General features: G+C 41.6%; 1 protein-coding gene across 2 annotated transcripts in view; it reads left to right on the plus strand.

Annotated features, from left to right (window-relative positions):
• EFEMP1 (EGF containing fibulin extracellular matrix protein 1) overlaps positions 1 to 23280 on the plus strand; it is a 45691-nt gene extending 22411 nt beyond the window's left edge. For both annotated transcript variants that reach the window (XM_030945355.1, XM_030945356.1), the window contains exons 5-11: positions 10392 to 10514; positions 13986 to 14105; positions 16665 to 16784; positions 18226 to 18345; positions 19786 to 19909; positions 20029 to 20224; positions 22068 to 23280. In XM_030945355.1, the coding sequence (XP_030801215.1) occupies positions 10392 to 10514; positions 13986 to 14105; positions 16665 to 16784; positions 18226 to 18345; positions 19786 to 19909; positions 20029 to 20224; positions 22068 to 22226 (962 nt within the window). In that variant the 3' untranslated portion in view covers positions 22227 to 23280. The remainder of the gene's footprint in view (positions 1 to 10391; positions 10515 to 13985; positions 14106 to 16664; positions 16785 to 18225; positions 18346 to 19785; positions 19910 to 20028; positions 20225 to 22067) is intronic.
• The last annotated feature ends 340 nt before the right edge of the window (positions 23281 to 23620 follow it).

Below are 23620 nucleotides of genomic sequence, written 5' to 3' on the forward strand. Positions count from 1 at the left end.
TGATTGCTTAAAGGCAGCTGGGAAGGCAGACCCTCAGCCTGAGAACAGAGCACATCCCAATTTTAAGGCAAAGGAAATTTGGAAGAAAAAATAGCTCTCTCTTCCCAATGAAACTTCTGGTTTTTAGAATGTTCATTTTTATTTATTACTGACTCATTGAAAGAACAAAGTATTTTTGGTGTCTTTTTTTTTTTTTTTTTTTTTGTTCCCAAACACAGAAAAAAAAATGTGGCTAAACCCCAGAAAAATCTTAGAGTGGGGCCAAAAATAATAATAATTTTCAGTTTTCAAAATTTTTTGTCAGGTTTTTGAAAGAACAACAAATACTTCCCAAGCACTGCTGTAACTTACTAACTCCAGTGGACTGCACACCCTCAGTTTATTTCAGTTACCCCTCTCATCCATCTCCCCTTTTCCAAAACCTCCCCTGGGCTCCTGTCTTGCTTTTCCCATGTTCATTTTCCTTCCTTCATTAGTACCCATATTTCTTTTTTTTTTTTTTTTTTTTTTTTATTTTACCTTCAAAGGATTGATTTCTTTTCCCCTGGTGCCTCTGCCTCACTTTTGATCCTGCCTGGCTTTACCTCCTGTATCTATTCTCTTACAAACAAAGAATTTTTAAAACTTCAAACTCAATTTTAAGCCCTCTTCATGTGAAGAATTACATGGAAAATTGAATTTTCCACTTAAGATCTAAGGAGGAGGCAGTTAATAAGAATTCTTAGGGAAAAACAGACAAACAAAAATTTATAAGATCCAGTTCCTGATGGTTTTGTTAGATCAGAACTGCCTAACAGTGCTTGTTTTTGGCATAGTCAAATTTATATTGCCACAGAAACCTTAACTTCTGCACACCCTTTCACTTCACTTGAACTGTGCAACCTGAACATTGTGTTTTTCTATCCCAGCTCTTCCAGTCCCCTCCCATCCCCAGAGTATATTTTGGACCAAATCAACTGAAGTGTCTTTTTTTAAGTACTATTTCCATAGTTTGCTTTTACTCTTCTATCATTCAAAAGCTGTAGGAGGTGTGAAAGTGAGAATTTCTTTTAACCATTTCTATTTCACAGCCCAGTGCCTGCCAATAACACTTTAAATAGGTTTTAGATACATTTCTTCAAAACAAGGCATCTTGTGGGTACATCCAGCCATGTGCTAAAAGTATCACATAGGAAAAATTCAGACCTAAATAATGCCTTCAAAGGCATTTCTGAAGCTGGAACAGCATCAGGAATCTGCTTATTTACGTGGGGAGCTGTGGAGATTGCAGCATGTTGGTACTGCCAACAGATAGGATGATTAGTGCTAAAAACAATATCATCATTTAGATAAGCCCTCTGCTTTGGAGAGCTGCTATTGAACTCAGCTTGAACTTAAATGTTCTCAGCTTGGAAACTGGAATTCCTAAAAAGGCTCATTCAGCCTGCAAAAGCTGAAGGGGAAGGAAATGGTATTGATAAAATGGGGCTCATATCAAATATTCTAAGTCACTTGTCCTACATCTGAAGTTCCTTCTAAAGGTCCCTTGTTTCTTGTGTCAGCAGAGCTGCTCTGATCAGCAACACATCCACTACCAAAAAACCCCCAAAATCAGGTTCTCTACTTCTGACTGGGACTGAACCACTGGAAGGCATGCCAGCATACAAGATAAGCAGCATTTTTTGCAGGAGCTGTTTTCTGAGCTGTCTCAGAATGAAAGTTGATTTTTGAAGTATGCCCTGAACTCACTTTTTGGGTAGATATTTATATTTTCCTTTGCAGGGATCCAGCAGCTGCCAGTGTAAGTGCTGTGAAAATGCTTGCAAAGCTTTAACGAGCTTCAACTTCCTAATTAAAAACCACAATGAGCTTTCAGGCCTTGATTTCCCCAATATTACAGGTTGTAGCAGTGATATTTTGTTCAGTCAAGCCTAGCTAAAGGAAAATGCTTACAAGGTTTCCAAGGAGAGAAATAAACAAAATGGAAATGAAGAGGGAACTTGGAACTTTCAAGTGTACGTAATTAAGAAAAAAATACATCCTTCAGATAATTCTGGAAAGTATTAGGAGATATTCATAATTCATAAGCAGTTGTTTGGTTTTCTTTCAAGCAAGGGGGCAGCTTTACATCAAACACTGACTAGCTTTTCCATTAACTTAAGTAAACAAACCAGTATGTTTCAAGTTAACTGAACATCCTTTTTTATTTTTTACTTTTTTTAATAACTGTGTGAATTAGAAATAAGAACAAGACATTTACTTTCAAATAGGAAATTCGTTTGCATGCTATTTCTTCATGTTAAAAATACTTTGGAACTCTCACAAAAACAACGTTAAGCTGAATTTATGGAAGTGTTCCATATCAGTTTTGAAGATGATATGCCAGATGTCGGGGAGAACTCTTTCATCTGCAATAATGGAATAGTTTCATCCACCCTTGTTGTTTTTGAGCACAGTCCAAGTGTATTGGTCATCATGGGTGGGTGATCCCCACTTGGGCAGGCATGAACCAAAAAGCACAAGTTGTCAGACCTCTAGCATAAAATCACAAGAAAGCAACAGCAGGAAATACTCTACTGAAAGTAAAAATAAGCTATTGCAAAATGTAAATCAAAAAGTTTACCAGTATGACAACTGATATTTTGAAGCACTCAGAGACTCACAGATACATTGCTCTGAATTAGTGGATTGTAATGATTCCATTTATGGCTCCAGCAAAAATAAAGCCAATAATACAAATTTGAAATGAATCTAGATCTATCAAAAGCATGGAATACTTTTCTTTTTGATGAGTGGTAAGACTAATGGTTAGCAATGTGGTCTTCTAATGGGGGATTAAAGTGCTCTTCCCTTTGAGAAACTTTAAACACAAGGACACATTATTGTCCATGCTCCTATTTCACAATACACATTGGAGTAACACTGGATAGGAAATCCTTTTGGGAACCTCAGACTAACACCCTATCAGCCACACCACTCTCACTTGCAGCGATCATTTTAATGTGTTACCAATGTTTTATGTGTCACATTAATTCACTGTGGCTGTGGTTAGATAATGAGATATCCATCCAATATCCATCTAATTCCAAAGGATCTTGGAATTACAAGCCATTTCCCATGTGCAATGCACCTCCCAGAGTGCTTGGTGTGTGCTGGAGAGGGAAGGAGCATCTCACACAGAGGGAAAGAGCAGGAGAAAGGAAGAAAAGCATTTTCAAATGCATCAGTTCAAAGCTTCATTCATTTTTTTCTCCCTTCTCAGCTGCCTGCCTCTCACAAGCACGTGGGAGATGTTCTAGTGCTGAAAGCCATGGTTCCCTCCTTTATTGAGCTGTTCTGGGTGATAAGTCAATTTGCTTTGGACATACCAGAGACAATAGATAATTGTGACAGAAAACTGCGGGCAGGCTCACTTAGGGCAACTTGTTAACTCTGGCCTCTTCATAGAAGGATGCTTTTCCTGTGCCTTCCTATTCCTGGAATCTCTGTGCTTGAGTAACTTGCCCAAATCCACAGAGGTTGCTCTGGACACTTTTGCAGTCCAAATACAAAAATCACACAATGAGTTGTGGTGCATTCAATTCTCTTTTTGCACATTTACCACATCAATTTACCAGATTTACCACATCAATGCTTTGCTTTGCTTCTCTTGTGTTCTGCCATGACCCCCAGGAGCAGGAGGAGATGAATCCACAAGGAATTTGCTTTGCTGCACTCTCAAATGGGAGAGGGGAAATGTTTCAGCACACCAAATGGAGCACAGTTTTTCAGGAAAATCTCATTAATTTAAACATTCTACCTCACCTATTTGCTTTAAATGTAGGTCTTGGCTCCCACATCTCTTTTTCCTGTGCAAACAAGTATTTGTGCAGGTTACCTTCGCTCAACTGTGAAAACTTGTTACCAGGGCAATCGGGCCAATATACCTCACATGAAAGGGCAAAGGAAAATTTAAAAGGGAAAAACCAGCAAAAAAGGGGGAGGTTTTGGGCTGCTGCAGAGCTGTGCAGAATTAGAGAGGGTCCCTCCTGACACCACTGGAAAGTGACAGCACTTGGAGTGAAGGTCTCTGCATTAGCAGGTTTTGCCACTCCAGGAATGGGAAATTTCTCAAGATATTTCATCTCCTGCTGCCTCCTGCCCTGATGTTATGTAACAGATCCTGTGCTGGGCTCTACCACCACAAAGCACAACCTCCCAACACCAATGAGTTAAAAGCTGTCTGGGCATCCAGCCCAGATGAATAACATTGCAAATGTTGAAGGAAGTAGCAAGGGAAATAGAAAAGCCTTTGACAGAAATTGTTGATAGCTTGCTAAGGCTGGGGAGGGAACCAGGGAATTTGGAGGTTGCTAATGTTGTTCCTATGTGTAAGAAAGGATCAGGGAGGATCCAGGAAACTACATAGCAGTGAGCTTGGCTTCAGTTGCAAGAACAATATAAGGAACATAAATAAGGGACAGAATACTTAATTTAGTCAAATAAAATAAACCCATAGTCATGGATGAACTGTAGAGGTCTAATTTCTCCCAGGATGTTATCTTCAGGTGGTTCTTTCTGAAAGATGCCAGTATGAAACATCTTACAGACAGAATAGAAGTTAATGAAGTGGTCAGAAAGGGAAAGTTTTGACAGAAGCCTGAGGTTAAGTAAATTGTCAGTGATGCTGCAGCCCCGTGCAGATCACTGTGTGGCTGATATCAGACTGTCTGGTGCCATTGCTGACGTGGGAGCTGATGTTTGCTCTTCAGATGAATCCATTGGAAAAACAGACCAAGTCATTTTCTGGCCTCGCTCACACTGAGAACTCAAAGAATTTAGACCCATTAAGTAAAATATTTATGGTTTACATTCAAAACAAATTGAGAACAGGTTCACTGCAGCCCATAACAAGTGCAACACTGACATTGGTGGGACCATCATGGATTTGGATTTCTATGAACCATTCAGGAGCTGCTCCACTGATGCTCCTCAGTGGGGACAGAGATAAGAATTTCAATCCCATAAAATACTTTAAGAGGCTTCTTTTTTATGTGGTGGAATATTAAGGTTGCTGTGGACCAGGATAGAGAAAAGCAACCTGGAAACATTTTGTTTGAACAGAGGAGGATGTACACAGAGAGCAAGAAGATGCTGTAATATATTGCAATATTTTGAGAGCCAGCAAGAAGCTGAACACTTCAGTCACAGGAGCAAGACACACTTGAGTTAGTTAAGAAAACATTTTTTCAGCTCTGAGCACAACATGCAGGTATGTGCTGGAAAGAAGGAGAAAAGCTTCAAGTGGCCTAAATAAGGTGAAGGTGGATGGGGACAGCATTTTTTCTCTAAAAGTCCAAAGCCCTGGTGAAATGCATCTCCTGGTTTTGTGTGCTGCTTCTAATGATACGGAGCAAATTGCAGAGATTAAGCTGTTGCATAAGTGAGTGAGCAGCATGAGTCAGGGGGTTTGGGAAAAGTGAGTCACAGCGGGAAGGGAACGGAGCCAGGGCTGGAGCTGAGAGAGAGAGACTAGCAAGTAAATTTTAAGGATCTAGATAAGAGCCTGAGAGAATGGAGTGCAGGAGAGAAGCAGAAAAACTATCTCTAAAAGAGGGAGCCATACATGAGGGTTAGGGAATCTATAGCTAAAAAGCAGGTCAGGCAAAATTTTTGTACACAACTGGTGGTTGAAATCCAGAGCAGGCTGCCAAAGTCAGCAGTGGAGGGACAGAATTGTGCAAATCACTTCAAGAGGCAGTGTGGGCACATTTTTGGAAAATGAGGGAATCAGTGGGTATAGCCATTAGTGAGGCTTGTGGAATTAAAACTATGAAATGCCAACTGATTTATATTTTGAAGGAATACATGAGGGAGCTCTGCTGCCCTCCATGGCTCTCACACCATGGCTGTAGCACCCTGCAGACCTCAAACACTTGCCTGTGCAACTCAGAGCATTCTCTTAATTCACTGAGTTATGGATGGCACAGTCTTCCAAAAGGAGCTTTCCCGAACAGCCCTGGAAATTGCTGCAAAGGCAGTATTTACATCAGGGTGAGTCACTGGGGTCTGAAGGCCCTATTTACCACAGCACAGTGAGGATTTACATTCACATTTCTGGAGGAGCAGTGGACTCACACATCACTTAATTGAGACAGTGTCCCTAATTGTTGTGTTTCTGCCTCACTTCTCCTTAGGCTGAACTTGACTTTAATTCAAAGATTTTATAGAGCAACTTAAAGGCTCACACCACCCAACCCATTCTGGGCACAGCAAGCTTTGCCCAAGCACAAGGCTGCAGGAAAAGCAGAGTGAGATTAAAGACTCTGTTATGATGCTTTATGGATCTGAACTCAGTGTTCAGAGAACCTGAATTCTGTGCTTCTCAACTCCTCAACTTTGGAACTGTCACATCCTTCCAGTGCAGTATTCTGGATGCAACACTTACAAGCAACAGACAGAAATTAAAGTACTCAATGTGAACCCATTTTGCAAATAGTTTTTCTAACCAAAGTACAAATAAATCCCTTAATAAGTTTGATTTTGGGTGGCCTAATGAAAGACAACACAATTCCCTCAGTTCAGTTATTACAGTGATCAAGACACTGAAGGTAATCCAGCTCCATTTTTAGGTAAGATTGATCTGCAAAAGGATTGTTAAAGACACCCAGACTATTTCAAAGGCATTTTTCCACCTACACAGGATGTAACTGTCCAGAGGAAAACTGTCTGGGAATAAAAATCTGAGAATCTCATCAATCAGACTCAGAGAGACAGTGAGTTTAAGAACTAACCTGTATTTCACAGGTTGCATGCATCAATAATCAAACATCATTCAGGTTTTTTTAACTAACTAATACAAACTCACAGCCCTTGTTTATGTGTAGTGAACAGCACAACCTTTAGAAATGTTAGCTGAGATTAGAAAACAAAGAAAGAAAGAGCAGAACACTTTCATTACTTGTTACTGGTGTAATTTATGTGGCTTACCTAGACAAACAAATGCTTGTACAACATCTAGAAATGAAATTTAAACAAAGTTGATGAGGAATGATTTGGGAGTGTTTTCAGGTGTTTCAGGTGTTTTCTTATCAGGCAAGATATTTGCTTAAGGCAGAAGCCTCAGCTGTGGAATGAGCTGCTGAAACAGTTCCGGAGATGAACTTTATCATGATGACACTAAATTTGGAAAAGAGGATGTAGAGGAAAGATGCTCAAGAATGAGCTTGTAAAAGCCCCATATTTTCTTTCTAGATCTGTTTCTTATACTGCACTCATCACTGTGGTATCTTGAGTGCTTTCCAGTAGTGCATTAAGCAACATGACAAACATCTGTCACATGTTTGTTCTCTCACCCTCTCCCCAGAGGGACAAGTGTGTGCAGTGGAGAGCCTTGTTTTTAATTTTTTTAATTATTATAAATACACATGCACGTAACACATTTTTAAACATTCGTGCTAGAGAGGAAAGGTCAGATAATTTTATCTTGCTCTCAGGATTAGAGCTGGTGAGCTCTGTGATGTTCCTGCATCACACCCTTGCCCCAGATTGCAGTGTCTTCTCAGAGACCTGGGTGTCTGCACCAGGCAGAAACCAACAGTTTGGATTCCCAATGCCTCATTTACTGTTCCTACTTAGGCCCAGGGATTCTGTCAAGAAACAGCAAATGGAATGAGGTGGCAGAATTTGGGGAAGAATATGTGCTTTGTATAACCCCCATCTCATTCCCATATTTGATACAGACTAAAAGCAGGATTTGATGGAATCTCAAAATCACTGTCAGGTCAGAGGGCACTGTGAGGGTCATGGTAAATCTAGGAATTTCATGGACTGGAAAAGTCTGATTTCAACAATGGAACGAAGACCTGGGAGTGAATGATTTCCCTACAGGGAGGACATAACTGGGAAAACAGTCTGGAAACTTGAGTTTGGTCAGACCCTGAAGAACTGCAGATACACAACCTACCCACTCAAGAGCCACAAACACAATGTGGGAATCCCAAATTAATCCCCAGTCCCCGGTGTGGGATGGTGCCATTTCCCATCGGCAGAGAAGTAGGTGTGCCTTGGTAAATAAAACACTCTGCCACGTCAGAGAGAAATGGAGCTGTTCTGCCACATGCCAAGGAAACTCCAATATTGCTGTTGCATCCCTCTGATGACTCCTACACCTCTATTTCTCCAGTAACTCTCTGGACAGTTGGGAAACAGACTATTTCTGTAATGGACAGTGACCTGGGTCACACTGAGTGCCAAGAGCTGGAGCCTCCTCTCTGGCCTCACTCACAGGCAGAGCTGCAGCATCACTGCTAAATCCACCAGAGTTCCTTCCCATACTCCACGAGGGCTGGGCTGCTCTGGGATTGCACCAACACAATCCACATTTGGCTCTGCTTTCAGCACAGAAATGCTCACTCACTTCCTCACCCCTGTATCAGTCACAGCAGTAGGACACATCTGTAACTACTGCAATGCTGGAGATGCCAGCAGTGAAACCTTTCCAGGTGCCTGCTGTTCTCCTCCCATCCTATTTCCCTCAAACACAACCTTTAGGCCACCAGCCTTGCCTCTACCAGCACGGATTTCCCTGCACAGGTGGGATCAGGCTCATTCCAAGCATGGCAACCTTACCACCTTCCCTGGGGAAGGCAGGAGGCTGCCTCACTCCCCACACCTTTCACAAACCCAGATCTTGGCCAGAACATCAAAACCCTCCAAGGGTTTTCAGATGGGGAAGCAGCAAAAAGGCAATAATTGGTTTTCTGTCCAGCTGAACTTACCATCAGGAACAGCCAAAAACCATGAGTACAGAAGTAAATTTATGAATCATTTTAGCTTGAGTAGCTTATTATCCAATGCATTTTAACTAATCCATCTTAAAAGGCAGCTTCATGTTTACTCACATATGAAGCTCCTAAAGATCAAATAAACGTTCTTTGTTCCAGCACAGTCTATAACAAAAAGGACTGGAATTGTACAAGTATTTTATTTCCAGCTTTTGTAGGAACCAGGAGCACAAAGCTCACGAGGTCCCTGCAAAGACTTGCCTTGAGCTGCCTGGTGTTGGGGTGGCAGGAGGTAGCCAGACCCAAAAGTCTTCTTCACACCTGGGAATGTGCTTTGCAGTGTCAGGACACAACAGTGAGCTCAGCAAATCCTGCACCAGCACAGCAGCTCCAGGACCGACACTGGGCAGAAATGCAGAGCAGCCTAACTTCCCTGTAGAATAAAGGGAAGATGTATGTAAAATATTTGGACATTTGGGGAGAGGGCAAACGTTGAGAATTAATTCAAACTGTTGATGGTTTATTTTTGATTGAATCTTGTGGTCGAAATTGTTTTCATTTGTTACGAGAAAGAATCCATCATTTTTTCCAAAGCACCACCCAGAATCTGCCACTGGTGATGTTCTAACATCCCCAGTGCCTATACAAATAGAGAGGTCAGCTGAGATTTGTAAACTAGAGATCATAAGTTTTAAGGAATTTGTTTATTCAGCCTAGAGTCTCCAAATTGTGTATGATGCCAAAATTAAAAAGTCATCTCACTGTACTGTGTCATGTTACAATAAAAAAATCTCCAACATTTTGGATGTTCAGATGAGAAAGCAAATTGTAATTCATTTGTCAGCACATGCAGTTTAATTATAATTAAGTACCTCCAGCAGTCATAATGAGCAGGCAAAATGAAAATGCTGTTTTTATACTTGTATAAACCTGCATTGAGTGCAAACTAAAAGCTGCCTGAATTACTCTGAAAAGCGTCGGGCTAGAACTTGCAGTTTTAGCTGTACTGGGCAAATACAAACACACATAAACTGTTTCCAGAGACTTGAACAGATTGACTGAATTAGGAGACTTTTCATGGGAATGACAAGAGGCAGATCTCTTCCTGATGAGAAGGCCACCACATACCCAGTTCCAAGTCCCTGTCCAAAGCATGGAGCACGGGAACCATGCAAGAGATCAGCAGAGTCCTTTTAGTACCAGCAAAACAACATATTTCTAACTCCTCTACTCCTTGAGAAAGAGCTGAACTACATTTGCTGAAATTTTCTGGAGTAATTCAGCATGAAACATCCAACCAGCGTGGGAAAAAAACCAAAGCAAAACAAAACAGGCAAATGATTCAAATATGATGAAGCTGCAAGAAGTTCACAGAAAATTCTAGACTGACAAGTGCAAAATATTAATGGCATTTGACAAACAAATGTTTAAAATAACCAATATCTGAAAATATCTACGATGGCAATGTATGAGAATTAAAACACTACCAGATTTCTGATAGCTGCAAGTGTTGAGATGACATCTTGGGAGTGCATCTTTCCTGCCTGCACTTATAAGTAGCTTGAAGATGTGTAAAATATTTAGCCTGTGGAAATACTTTAAGTAAATGTAATGACTAATATTGCACTTGTTTTCTTTTTTATCAAGATATAGATGAATGTGCAACTGGAACCCACACTTGCAGAGCTGACCAAGTGTGTGTCAATTTAAGAGGCTCCTTCAGCTGCCAGTGCCTTCCAGGCTACCAGAAACGAGGGGAGCAGTGTGTTGGTAAGTGTTGCTTTCCCTTCAATGGTTTTCTTTCATTATGCACAGTTACAAACTTCATATTGGTCATAAAGCAGATGGGTATGTGTGGTGTGAAACAGCTGTCTCACTTTGGAATGCAATGGAAGAGTCACTCTACCACAGTAATTAATCACTAAAACATGGGAAGAGGAGCTATTTTAAGGATAATCAACACTTGGAGTTCACAAGCTGGGTTCTGCTAATAGTTCCCATTGTGTGATTGTTTGTGTTGGGGCATTGCCAGTGTCCCAGAGACTGCCACGAGCCCCTGATGGCAGCAAAGCACCTTTCCCTGAGATTCAGCTCCAGGTCCGTGGGACACAGCTCTCCCTCCCCCAGCCCCCAGCCCTGCTCCAGGACTCGGCTTTCTGAGCACAGAGATGGAAACTCTGAATGCAGGTACAGGAGAGCTGCAGCCTCTGAAACCCACCAGGCTTTATTCTCCTTGCCAAGATAAGCTGTTGGCACCCTTGGGAGCCATGCAAGCATGGCACAGAATTAAATCCAAGTGCAGGGCAAACACCACAGGTCTCTCCTGTCCCATCCTCAGGTGGGGACATCACACCAAAGTGCCATCCCCCCTGTTCCTGCATGTGACACCTCTTTAATCACCATTTCAATGGATAAAATGCTTCTAGAAACAGTCCAGCCTTAAGCCTTGGGTTTGTCAGATAATAAAAACAACTAAGGAGGAAGAGAGTCACATCTACACATCAGGAGGTGATATTTGAGACAGCCTCCTCTAATACACTGCCCTGGTTTTATGCAGCTTAGGAGAAAAGCATTTGGGGTTGGGGTTTTTTCCTCAACAGAACTCAAGGTTTTCCTCTTTCAGAGATCCTGCATTTCAAAGAGTGTAAGAATTTTAAATTTTTTTGTTGTTTTTATTCTTATTTTTTTTAATTTTTATTCTTAATTTTTTAAACATTTTTATTCTTAATCTCTCCTCTTCTTGCTAAGGCCACAGGTAAGAAACTGAGAAGATTTTAGTATACACCTAGAATAACCTCAATTTCTGGGCATGGCCCTTTCTTCAGGATTCCAATTCAAGGGCTGTAGAAATAATAAGAATAAAAATTCTTATCTCTTTCCTAAGAGACATAGATCAGGCCCCAAACTGTCAAATTGGTGTAAACACAGGTGAATCCGATTTCTCTCAGTTCTCTGTGCAGGACTAGGATGACTAATTTGGAATGTAGGTAGATGAATAGTTTTGGAAGGTCATGCATTTATTTTTATTAATATCTGGGGTTTATTTGGATTTTTTTATAGCAGGCAAATTATAGCCATGCAGGTAAATTACAGCCATGCAACAGCACTTCTGATATCAAGACCCGTGGTCCTAAATGAAAGTCAGGAAACAGGACAGAAGTGAGAAAAAATGGGAGTGAGAGACCCTTATACCTAAATGTGAACTTATTTATGCATCTAAATCTATCCATGAAGAGGTCTGGAAAGTGAAATTTCCCTTCTCCTATTTAGGTCAAAACCAAGAATAACACCTGTGTTACATATTACACACTGACCTAAATTACAAGTACATCCCAACAGTTAGTACTGTCAGCATTTCAGAATAAAGCCTGTCTTTAGGGATTTTATAACAGCTTAGCCAGAAAATGTTCTTGGGGCCAGATCTTGATAGAGGTTCTCCATATGGGAGGAAATATTTCTCAAATTTGAAAGAAATTTTTCCAGACTATTTTGGCGTGGAGGTAGAAGGAGAAAAAGAGATATTTTTAACAATTGGTTGATTTTAATCTAAATTCACTAACAATTTCTGACTTTTTTTCTAATTTTTTCTTTTTAATTTGCTTGTTCAAATATTGCCAAATGAATCTTTTCTGAAATGTATGACTGCAGGGAGAATGAATTGTTTTTCCAGCACTTCAAACAGATTTGGCCCAATTGATCAGATGAATCTCAGCCCTTAGATCTGCCCAGAGCTGATGTGCCTAATCCCACAAGGAAAATTCCCACTGAATAAGAGCCAGATCCTGAAAGCATTTATGTGTATAAATGTACCAATGCATTGCTCATATGTATAATCTTATTTTTTTAAAGTTACTTATAAGAGCTTAGTCCTGGAAAAGTCAAGGATGGAAATCTACTGTGCCTCCTTAATTTATTCCATTTCCACTTCCAAATTTCTCTGCAACAAGAGTTACAGTGACAATTGCTACTGTATGGATAGCCAGGAATTTTCCAGCAGAAGCCTTTTCATTCAGAATCATCCAAAACACTCCACTAAGTTCAGCCCTAAATTTGACAAAGAAAGGGTTAACTTGGAAAGATTATTTTTTCACTTGATATTAAAACAAACACTTTCCTCATTATATTAAAAAAAAAAAAAGTCTTGGCCTCTTTTTAAACACATCTATGATGGAAACAGCTGGAGGTAGGAAATGCAAGATCTGGCATGGATGTGGGAAGTGCCTTTCTTTGTTCCAGTGAATACTGCTCTGATTTGTGTGAATGTTGATCCTTTGAAATGTCCCATTGTGTACAAGCCCAGAGCACAGCGCTGGGTTTCTTCACCGAGCTCCAGCCACCACAGCTCAAGGCAGCCACTGCACACACACACACACTCTCATGAAAATAGAATAATAAAACACGTTTTCCAGGCAAAGCCAGAGCCACTGTCTCCTCCAGAGTGCAGGGAATGCCTTTTAAAATGCAGAGGGGTAAGGGAATGGGGTGGTGCAGGCAGGTGAAAGCCCTGCTCGGATGCACAGCAGGAATGCTGACTCTTGGAAAGGCAGACTGCTCCACCTCAAGAGCAGGGCTGACCTGCAAGGAAAGGCTGTGGAAGGCTCTCAGTGCCTGAGATGCACAGCCAGGTGTGCTGCTGCTGGGTGGGAAGGGATCCAGGACAGGCAGCCAGGGGAATGGGAGCAATGGGAAACCCTTGGAGAGCAAGGCAGGGTCTGGGGATCCCTGTGGAAGCACAACCACCTGTTTCCTTTTCAGGCCCATTAATTCTCTATCCTTGCCATTCCCCTGTACTCACACAGAAAACCTGGACTGTTCCTAATGGAGCTGAAAAGATTTAGTATGTGCCAGGAGCGCTGCATGAGAGTTTTTGGGAAAATGAGCTCCAAGCCACATTGGCTGTGTTGATCAGCACCATGCCTGATCCTGAGGGATCAGGGAAAGCTGAACAAAACACTGAGATTTACCTACACAAAATAAACCAGACCAAGCACTACTGCAGGACTGAGTCAATAAAATAAAGTTGGAATGCACATTGAAGACAAGGAGCATAAAATCTTGTTACAAAACAGTCACTTACAGGAAAAGTTCAAGTGCATCTTGTAATATCCAGGGAAGCAGTGCCCAGCTCACATAAGCTTTCCTCCCGCTTTTAACCAAGTGCAATTAACTTCCCTCAGACACAAGAACAGCAGGGAGGCACTGTGCTTCCATGTGAACTAACTGGTGTTTTTGGTGCCCCAGACATCGACGAGTGCACCCTGCCCCCGTACTGCCACCACCGCTGCGTGAACACGCCCGGCTCCTACTACTGCCAGTGCAACGCTGGCTTCCAGCTGGCATCCAACAACCACACCTGCGTGGGTAAGCACTGCTGAGGGCTCCCCAACAGCCCCCCGGACACACAGACACCAGCACACAACTGCCATGCACAAACTGAAATGAAATCAACACCAACCAGGAAAAGACTGCACTGAGAGGCTCCTCTGTGAGTGAGCCGAGAGTTACAGGAGGGTTGGAGAATAACAGACATTCAAGAAAGCTCTACATTTTTTTGTTGGCATAGCAGATTTCCAAGGAACATCTAAAGCCTTATATTCAGTATTTAATCCTAGATTGACTTGTTCTTTCAGTTCTGCTTTATTATTTCCTGGTGTTATTCCCAGTTCACATGACACAGGCCAGAACTGGGAATCAAAGGAATCCTATACCTCTGTAGTTAAGGGTAATTGTCTGGGACACATTTTATGAAAAATCCTTTCCTTAGGATTTTTTCTCCTGAGAAGCTGAGAGGCCTCAGGAACAAAATGTAAACAATGGTTATCTGCTGCTGTGGAATGCAACAGGTGGATCTGTGATTGGTCTCATGTGGTTGTTTCTAATTAATGGCCAATCACAGTCCAGCTGTCTCAGACTGTCTCAGTCACAAGCCTTTGTTATCATTCCTTTTCTATTCTTAGCTAGCCTTCTGATGAAATCCTTTCTTCTATTCTTTTAGTATAGTTTTAATATAATATATATCATAAAATAATAAATCAGACCTTCTGAAACATGGAGTCAGATCCTCATCTCTTCCCTCAGCCTAAGACCCCTGTGAACACCACCACAGGTAATTACCCTCAGCATGTGGTAAAGAAAGCCTTTAGGTCACATGAATATCTAGAAAAAGTTAAAAATTGAAACACGTGTTGCTAAGAGTAACCTTTCAGTTGTGGTGTTGCCCTTAGCAATAAAACACTAAGGGAAGCTGCACAGCAGAACTTTAAGACTGATGTCTAGTTTGAAATCACAATATCTGTTCTAGAAGGATGAAAGTGATAATAAATGGTAACTCTGCCTGCAGAAGCACAGAGAGAATGGCTTTAAAATCAAGAGATTTTGATGGAGATGGTCAGCTCTTTATAGAAGCAATTTGTGTATATAAAATCTATATTATACACATAGAAAAATCAGGCTGTGTTTTCCAGCTTCCACCATCCCTTCCAAGTATTGCCAACCCTCACCAAGCACCCTGGCACACTGCACAGCTCTGCACTGAGACAGGAATTGCTTGGTTCTCACCAAAACACAGGATTTTAAAAATTGCCCATAGACACAACAGAACCAGGTGACAAAAGTCACTGACTTGTCCGTTTCGATGGCCCAAATGGAAGATGGATTCTTTCAGCACTTCACCAAACACCCCTTTCCTGGCCTTCCAGCCTCATCAGGCACATTTCTACCAGGTAAAGGGGAGGAAAGCTTACGGAGAAGATTTATGAATGGATGATTGCTGCATCAAGACAAACTCTCCCATCTGCCCCAGCAGCACTTGACAGCTGTAGCTATTACATTTGTGTCACGACTTCTGCCTCTATTGAAAATGGGTCAATATTTCTTGGGAAATGAACAGAATCAGGGCTTTGGCCACCAAATTTATTCCTCCTGGTAGTATTGGAGGAGGAATGATGTACATCCTTTGCACTGCTGCCAGAAATGAACTCAGAGGAAAAAAAAAACCTGTGAAGAGTTTTCCCTGTTATCATTCATTTTCAAGACTAGGAGGTTGATTATGCAGAGAATTCATATCCTCTTCATTGGTTTCAGTTTTCTGAGTGCCTCATCTTTGTCAGTTCTTAGGTGTATCTGTAAATTCACAGTGTTGCTGACATTTATAAGCCATGAACTCAAAGGTTTTTCTCCAAGCAGAGCTCTCTGCTCATGGAGATATCTGATAAACTCAAACATGAAATGAAAACATGCAGGATGGAAATACAAGGGAAAACACTAAAATCCACAGACTGACAGGAGCAGCAGTTAATCAACAGTCTGTGCCAAACAAGGGCTATAGATTCCAGAGGTGATTAGACTTATATAAACTTCCCATTAAAAATTGCTTCTCTTCTCATACCAGTGTCCTCAAAATGTTCTTGGGATGGGCAACACCACGGAAAATGTAGCACAGAAAAATACCTTCCCCCAATATGGTCTAGGCCTAGAGCTCTGCAGAACTCTACTGGCCTCAAAGGCTTATGTTATAATTGCAATGGAATTTAAAAGAACAAATTTTCAGAGTAATAAATAGCTCAAATAAATCTTAACCACTGCATGCTGAGAGGTCTTATCAGTATGTGTTCCTTATATCAATTATTTATAGAGACTTGGCATTTCATACCTGAAAAAAAGGCACTGGAATGTGGAGCTTAATAGCCACATTAAACATTTTTGGGAGAATTCATCACACATTAGAATAACTCTCATTCCTGGAAAAATACTGGTTTTTACATGGAATGTAAAGCACAGATCTAGCATTGCTCCAGTGTCTGCAGGTCTACATTGACAGAGCCAACTGAGCTTCTGCTGAGCAACAGGCCCAGCCTAAGGACTAATCCACCAAGCCTAATTACCACCTACACAAGAAAAATATCTCCTTTTTCCTTTCAGACATAAATGAATGTGATGCCAACAACCCATGTGCACAGCAGTGCTACAATATCCTGGGTTCTTTCATTTGCCAGTGTAATCCAGGCTTTGAGCTAAGCAGTGACAGAATCAACTGTGAAGGTGAGACTTTTTTTTGTCTTGGAAAAACAATTTTTTGTTGTTTTTGTTTCTACTGAAGCCTTTTTGTGAATTAAAGGACAGAATAGAAATGGAGACACTCTGTGGGTAGAATCTGTAGCCAAAACCCTTAGGATATTTATTTTTTATGGTACAAAGGAGGCTAATTCACACCTGAGTAGCTGCAGCTGATTTCAGGTACAGGTAGGAATGGGTCTCTCTATAGCAAGTGCAAAACAGGACACAGATTGCTGCACTTCAGATCCCAAGTGGGAAAGAAAGGTTTCTGAACCCTGATTGCACAAACTCCCTGGAATTGTGGGTGGTCTAATGCTGGTGATCATTAAATGAATTGGAAAGGAATGCACAGCAAAAACAAGGGCAATTTTGTGTGTTGTTAGGCTCCTCTGAAAACAAAACCTCCCATTCCTGATTTTAAGGGGGCCACAAGTGTGCTTTTGAGGTGCTTTGCAGCCTGTGTACACAAACAGCATGCCTCCTGTACAATTACACAATCAACACTTTCTTTCCTCTGCCAGAGGCTCCACAGGGGTGCCCTAATCTCCTCTTGGACACATGATGACCTCACCCTTAGAGCCCACATCCTTTCTACCAGCCTTGAAGGCAGAGAGGTCCCTGCTTCAGCACTGCCCTCCCCAGTGAGCTGGGAGAGCTGCTACAGATGCTCCCTCTGCTTAAGCTAATCTTAGGTTAATAATAATAATAGGTTAACCAAGTTGCTTACCCTAATCCCATTTGAACAGAGCAGGGAACAGCAAGCATGCAGCCTCCAAGGACACCCCTGAGCCCAGCCCAAGAGCTGGGCTCAGCTCAGAGGCAGGAGGAGGGAGGTCTGTGCTTGCCAAGCCAAGGCCTCCTCTTGATGGGTTTGAATTCATTTCCTGTTGATGGCAGGCACCGTTCAGTTCTGTTTCACACCAGGCCTCCCTCACGAGGGACTGATGGATACACAAGGATAAAGAAGCAGGAGAATGGTATCCACTGATTATTATTAGAAGGCAAAAAAAAAAAAAAAAAAAGAATTTTCTTTCTTTCCCAGAGAGCTACTCCATGAGTGTAGGGCACAAGTACAAAGGCAACATTTTTGCCTTACTAACTAATCTCACAGCTGTGGGTTTTTTCCTCAAAGTCATCACATTTTGGAATACTGCAAGTATACACAATTTCAAGAGTTATTTTCCCAAACCTCTTCTGAAGTCTAATTTAGCTTCTGCTTCCCCACATCCAAACTACTTCTTTTGGAGGATTACTAACAAAATCCCAGCAGAGCTCACCCTTCCATTCTCAAGGTAAGCAGCACATTTCAGGTTTTGGATAGCTCTTTTTAGATATTTTTTCCCCCAAGCATTTAGCTATTCTATTTAGTTCTGCAACAAGGTAAGTTTCAAAAGCCAATAACACAAAGCTCTTTTGCTCTCTGCAGACACTGATGAATGCAGAACCTCAAGTTACTTATGTCAGTACCAGTGTGTCAACGAGCCAGGGAAGTTCTCCTGCGTGTGCCCTGAAGGGTACCAGGTAGTGGGAGGCAGGACATGCCAAGGTAAGTGCCCTCCCCTTGGCAGGCTCAGCCCTGCGTTATTTACAGCACTTCAGGCTAAGGGTGATTGCTGGCTAAATGGTTGTATTGCATGACAGGATTACTGTGCTGATAGCAGAAGACATGTTGATAAAGCACTTGATGATTCATTAAACATCTTTCAATCTCATTTGAATCCTTCAGCTCATACTCCAAGTCCTTTGGATTCCTAAGACAAAATTTCAGTTTTTGCAGCCTTCAGGTAAAGCTTGTCATGGATGTCAAGGTAGTGGCTCTAAATTTGAGATCACCGTCCCTGAATAAATCCAGGTCATTTTTACAGACATGGAACATGGCTTTATATCATGCTTCTTTACAGAGAGATTCCTAAATCCAGTCACAATAAAAATTAAAGATATGTTTCTTCTGATAAAGGAAAAAAAAATGCAAGCCTTCAGCAGCTTAGATAATTTGTGTGTAGAAAAATAAATGTTCTGGCCAGGTGCCACTAAATGCCAGGATCTTCAAGTTTGTGGGTTTTTCTCAGTGATGCTAAAAGTTTCTGCATCTTATTAGATTATACTGTTCTGCAATATTCTAAGTGCCAGAACTATTGCTTCTGTAATGCAGAACTGGATTGAACAGAACATATTTTTAGAAATCAAGAGGTGTGATAATTAGGGCCAGAAAACATGAGAAAATAACTCTTCTTTATCAGCATTTTGTCTTACAAAACCCTGATTAACTTCTTTCCCTTCTGAAGAACAGCAGCTGACACTGAGCATTGTGGGATGGTTGATTTAAGCATCTAAAAACCTGTTTGTGCCTTCCAAGAGATTACATTTGGATAAAGCCTTTCTGTGCCTGTATGAAGTTTAGGAGACCATGTGGGTAGACAGTGGGGCTCTGGCACTGACAGGAAACCGAGCATTAATACAGTGCAAGGCTCACAGCCTCCACCTCCCTTCAGGGCTCTTTTCTCAGGCAAAAGAAGCTCTACTTTGCACAATAAATGAGTTTTCACTATTCGTTCTCAAGTTATTTTGGTGAAAATGTAGCCATTAATGAAGCACTTTAGACCATGAAACCCAGATTATAACAACTGAGAAGCAGCAAAAGGCAGGTAATCACAATTCTTCCTTGAGACCTTTTTCCTCTGTCTCCAGGACACCTTTGGCTGTAAAATCATTCTTTGCTAATTATAAACTTGACAGCACTTCCACAGTTGCATTATATATGATTAATGTGCACCTCCAGTCAGCTAAAAGCATTCAGTCTTGCTTAACACCCAATAAGCAAGTTTATTCCACTTCTGCACAGAGAAACCCTTTATAGTGAGGTCCTAGAAAACAAGACAAGGACATGGAAAGCTGATGGGCTCCAACAGACAAGCAGGTTTTTTGGTAGTACCTTTGTAGCAACCCTGTTTCCATCTGCTTTGACACAACATCTCCTTCCTCCTAGATATAAATGAGTGTGAGACCACTAATGAATGCAGAGAGGATGAAATCTGCTGGAATTACCACGGAGGGTTCCGTTGTTACCCCAGAAATCCTTGTCAAGAGCCCTACATCCTTACCTCGGAGAAGTAAGGGAAAAATAAGCTCTTGTGTTTTAGGCTCATCCTGAAGAAGGGCCATGATGGAACAAAGCAGAACATGGTGTTTTAATGCCTTTTTCTGTGCCCTCCCCCTGTTTGTGTGGCAGCCGCTGCGTGTGCCCCGTGTCCAACGCCATTTGCCGGGAGCTGCCCTACTCGGTGGTGTACAAGTACATGAGCATCCGCTCCGACAGGACCGTGCCCTCCGACATCTTCCAGATCCAGGCCACCAGCATCTACCCCAATACCATCAACACCTTCAGGATCAAGTCTGGCAACGAGAATGGAGAGTTCTACCTGAGGGTGAGTACTGGGGGCACTCAGACCCTGCCTCCGTGACAGCCCCAAAGGTCCCCAGAAGGCTTCCACAACACCCCAAAGTTTGGCAGCTTTTTGGCGCTTCCATACCAAGTGTGCTTGGTTTTCAGTTTTTAACAAGCCTTTTACTCTCCTACCTGAAAACCCTAAACTGTGACTCCAAGTCTCAGGAATATTTAGCAATCCTGGGACAGCTATGTCAGAGTCACACAAAATAACTCCCTGCCTTCCTCTCTCTGTTTCAACACCTCAGATAAATCTATTTAGGACACAATTATAGAAAGATTCCTTGTACAATTACATTAATTACATTTCTCATTTTGCAAAAGAAGAAATCAATAACATTATAGAAATCCGTGCCCCATCCCAAGTTAAGCTCAGGCCAACGGTCAGTGGTGTTGACACATAACTAAACCTTTATTTCCCATAGGAAAAACCAAGGAAATTCAAAATACTTGGCATAGCAGTATTTCCTGGTAGTGGGATACATTCAAGTAGATACACATGAATGGGAGTGTCTAGAACATCGGCTTTTTAAGGGGCTTTTTGGGAAGAAATCTCATCTTCTTGAGCCCCTATAATATTTACAAATTCCTGGAAAATCCTTCTTTCATATGTGGCTTTACACTCAGTAAAACAGATTCAGCACAAAAACCATCTATCAGAAATACAGTAATTGGGAGGTTTTCATGTTCCATAATTTTCCTTCAAATCAGGAGATTATGGGCTTCTGATAGTACAACAAGTGTACCAAGCTGTGGTATTGCCATTGACACCATTTTTACCCAAGGTGGGAACAGGGAGCTACTCATCCATATATCATTCATTGTGACATAACAAATCCAGGGGAAAACACTGGATTACAGGTTACACATCAAAACCCCCTAACTACCCCCAAAATACAAACAGCTACTTGCTTAAAATAAAAGCAAGATCACTGCAGGCCCCACTTGGGTTAGACCCCAGTGTGGCCCTCAGACTGACCCTTGGAGTAACAAGGTCAGGGTTGGTTGCCATCCAACAAGAACTCACAGGCCTTAAATAAGGAAGCACGTGTTTATTCCTGCCAGGGGACTGTGGTAAACAAAATTACTTGGAAGTTATTCCTACTGTTGTAGTAAAATGCTGAGCTGGCTCCTGGATGCAGCAGATGGATTGGATTCATCTGTGCACCCAACTCACATGACACGGGGAGAAAACATTTGTAGTAGGCAAAGGGAGAGATGGAGTTGACCCTTTTATTATCATCTGGAAAAGGCAAAGCTGTTTGACAAACCAGCAGCATAACCTCAGATTGGGAAAGGAGCTTTGAAGCAAATCAAGATGGGGATAGCAGTGGGCACACACCAGTAACAAAAATTCCCAGTGTTTACAAGGACAGCACAACTTCTGGAGCATGAGCCACAAAACAGACTTGAGTTTCCCTCCACTGAACAAACTACCTCCCTGTTAAAGACATTAGGGCTCTTGTTTCACTTCTCTCTCTATTTTAAAACCTGGTAGATGGGGTTAAAACAAAAACCATCTTGGGATAGATTACCACTTCCCACATCCTCTGGGGGAGTCAGCATAACCAGGAACAGATTTTGCAGCACAGTTTATTCCTGTGGGCCTCAGTCAGGTGGAGTTTTCCCTGCAGCACAGCCAAGTGTGAGATTAGCCATGGCCTTTTGGAAGTGTTAAAAGCGCCTTTGCCTGGTGCAGGCCTGTGCTGAGGTGCAACAGTGAGGGGGACACGGAGCAGTGGGGGGGACACGGAGCAGTGAGACAGCAGCCGGGGTTGCTGTGGGCTGGGCTGAGCCGGGCTGTGCTGTTGTTATTGTTGCAGCAAACCAGCACGGTGAGCGCCATGCTGGTGCTGGTGAAGTCCCTGTCGGGCCCCAGGGAGCACATCGTGGACCTGGAGATGCTGACAGTGAACAGCCTGAACTACCGCACGAGCTCGGTGCTGCGGCTAACCATCATCGTGGGCCCCTACGCCTTCTAGCGCCCGCAGCAACCCCGCACCAAAGAATAGTACCCAAAACAAAGCACTTACTATTTTTATTTATAGATTTTTGCTCTCTTTTTTAAAAGAATTTGTTTAGTAAGTTGATCTCTCTCTCTTATTCGCACGTTACACCTGTAATTCCAAATTAGTAGATGTGTTCCATAGTATAACATGGGCATTGTCACTTTCTGTATAAAGATTTAAATCTTTTTTTTATTACCTTCCTTGGACTAGATACATACTATGCTTTTATATGAGAACTGTATGTTCATACTATCCTGTAAAGCTTCACACACCCTTCCTAGCCAAATAGGTCATGCAATTTAAAAGTGATCTTCTGTTTTGTTTGTATTTTAAATTCTAATGCAGCTACACTGAATCTCAAAAAAGAAAAAAATTATGTAGTACGAATGATACACAAAGTAACGGTTATCTGATAAGCTAAAATATATTTCTTATTTTTAACTACTTTGTAACAAAAGGTAACAGTAAATAAAAATCTATTTCTGTAGACATTTATGTGCTATCACAGTTGGTTTTTCTAATCTGGGTTGGAGGTAAAGTGACATTGTGAGAAATGCTTTGCATCAAGTTTTTGTATGCAGATTGTGTTAACCATACCATGGGATAACATTACGCTCTCTCCAAGAAAAATAGACCATAGGAAGAAAATGTCTCCAACAAAGAAAGAAACTCCAAATGGGAAATCACCAGGCAGGGCACAAATGTCCATGAGAACACTGTTGGTAGTTACTGCTCAGAGGGAGGCAGCATTTTCAGACTGAAGTTAACATACTATTTTCCAGAAATATTATGTTGTATACTAAGAATTGAGTGCATCTTCTTATTAAGTTATATCATTTTCAGGCACTCGGTCCTGTTATTGCTCTTACAACTCAGATGTATCATGTACAGTGTTCATAAAATTTATTTCTAATTCAAGAACTAATAACATCTTTTGTAATATGTAAAATCTTATTTCTTGTTTAAAATGTAGTAGTTAATCCTTTGATGTACAAAATTTTTAATAAAGATCTCTTACCATATTGTATTTGGTCTCTTTGGAGGTAGTTTGTTACTACTGCTCTTATTGTCACGTACTGTGGGAGTTGGCAAAGCCATGTTGAGGTCTGAACAGTCAGAGGGATCCAGATCTCAGCCTGTACAGGATGAGTTCTTGGAAGACTCACAACACAATTCCAATTCCTTTGTAGAAGAATGAGCCTGCTGCCTACCGAGATTTAGTTTTACTGACAGCAAAAGTTCACTCCAGAACAAGACTTCAAGCAGGTCACAACCACTGTGGTTGAGGGCAACACATCCCCCTGCCCCGGCAGACTGCAGAGCAGGACCCCATTATCCAATGATCATTCCTTCAGGCAGTCATTTGT

This window comes from Camarhynchus parvulus, chromosome 3 (genome assembly GCF_901933205.1).
Source record: "Camarhynchus parvulus chromosome 3, STF_HiC, whole genome shotgun sequence".
Taxonomy (NCBI): domain Eukaryota; kingdom Metazoa; phylum Chordata; class Aves; order Passeriformes; family Thraupidae; genus Camarhynchus; species Camarhynchus parvulus.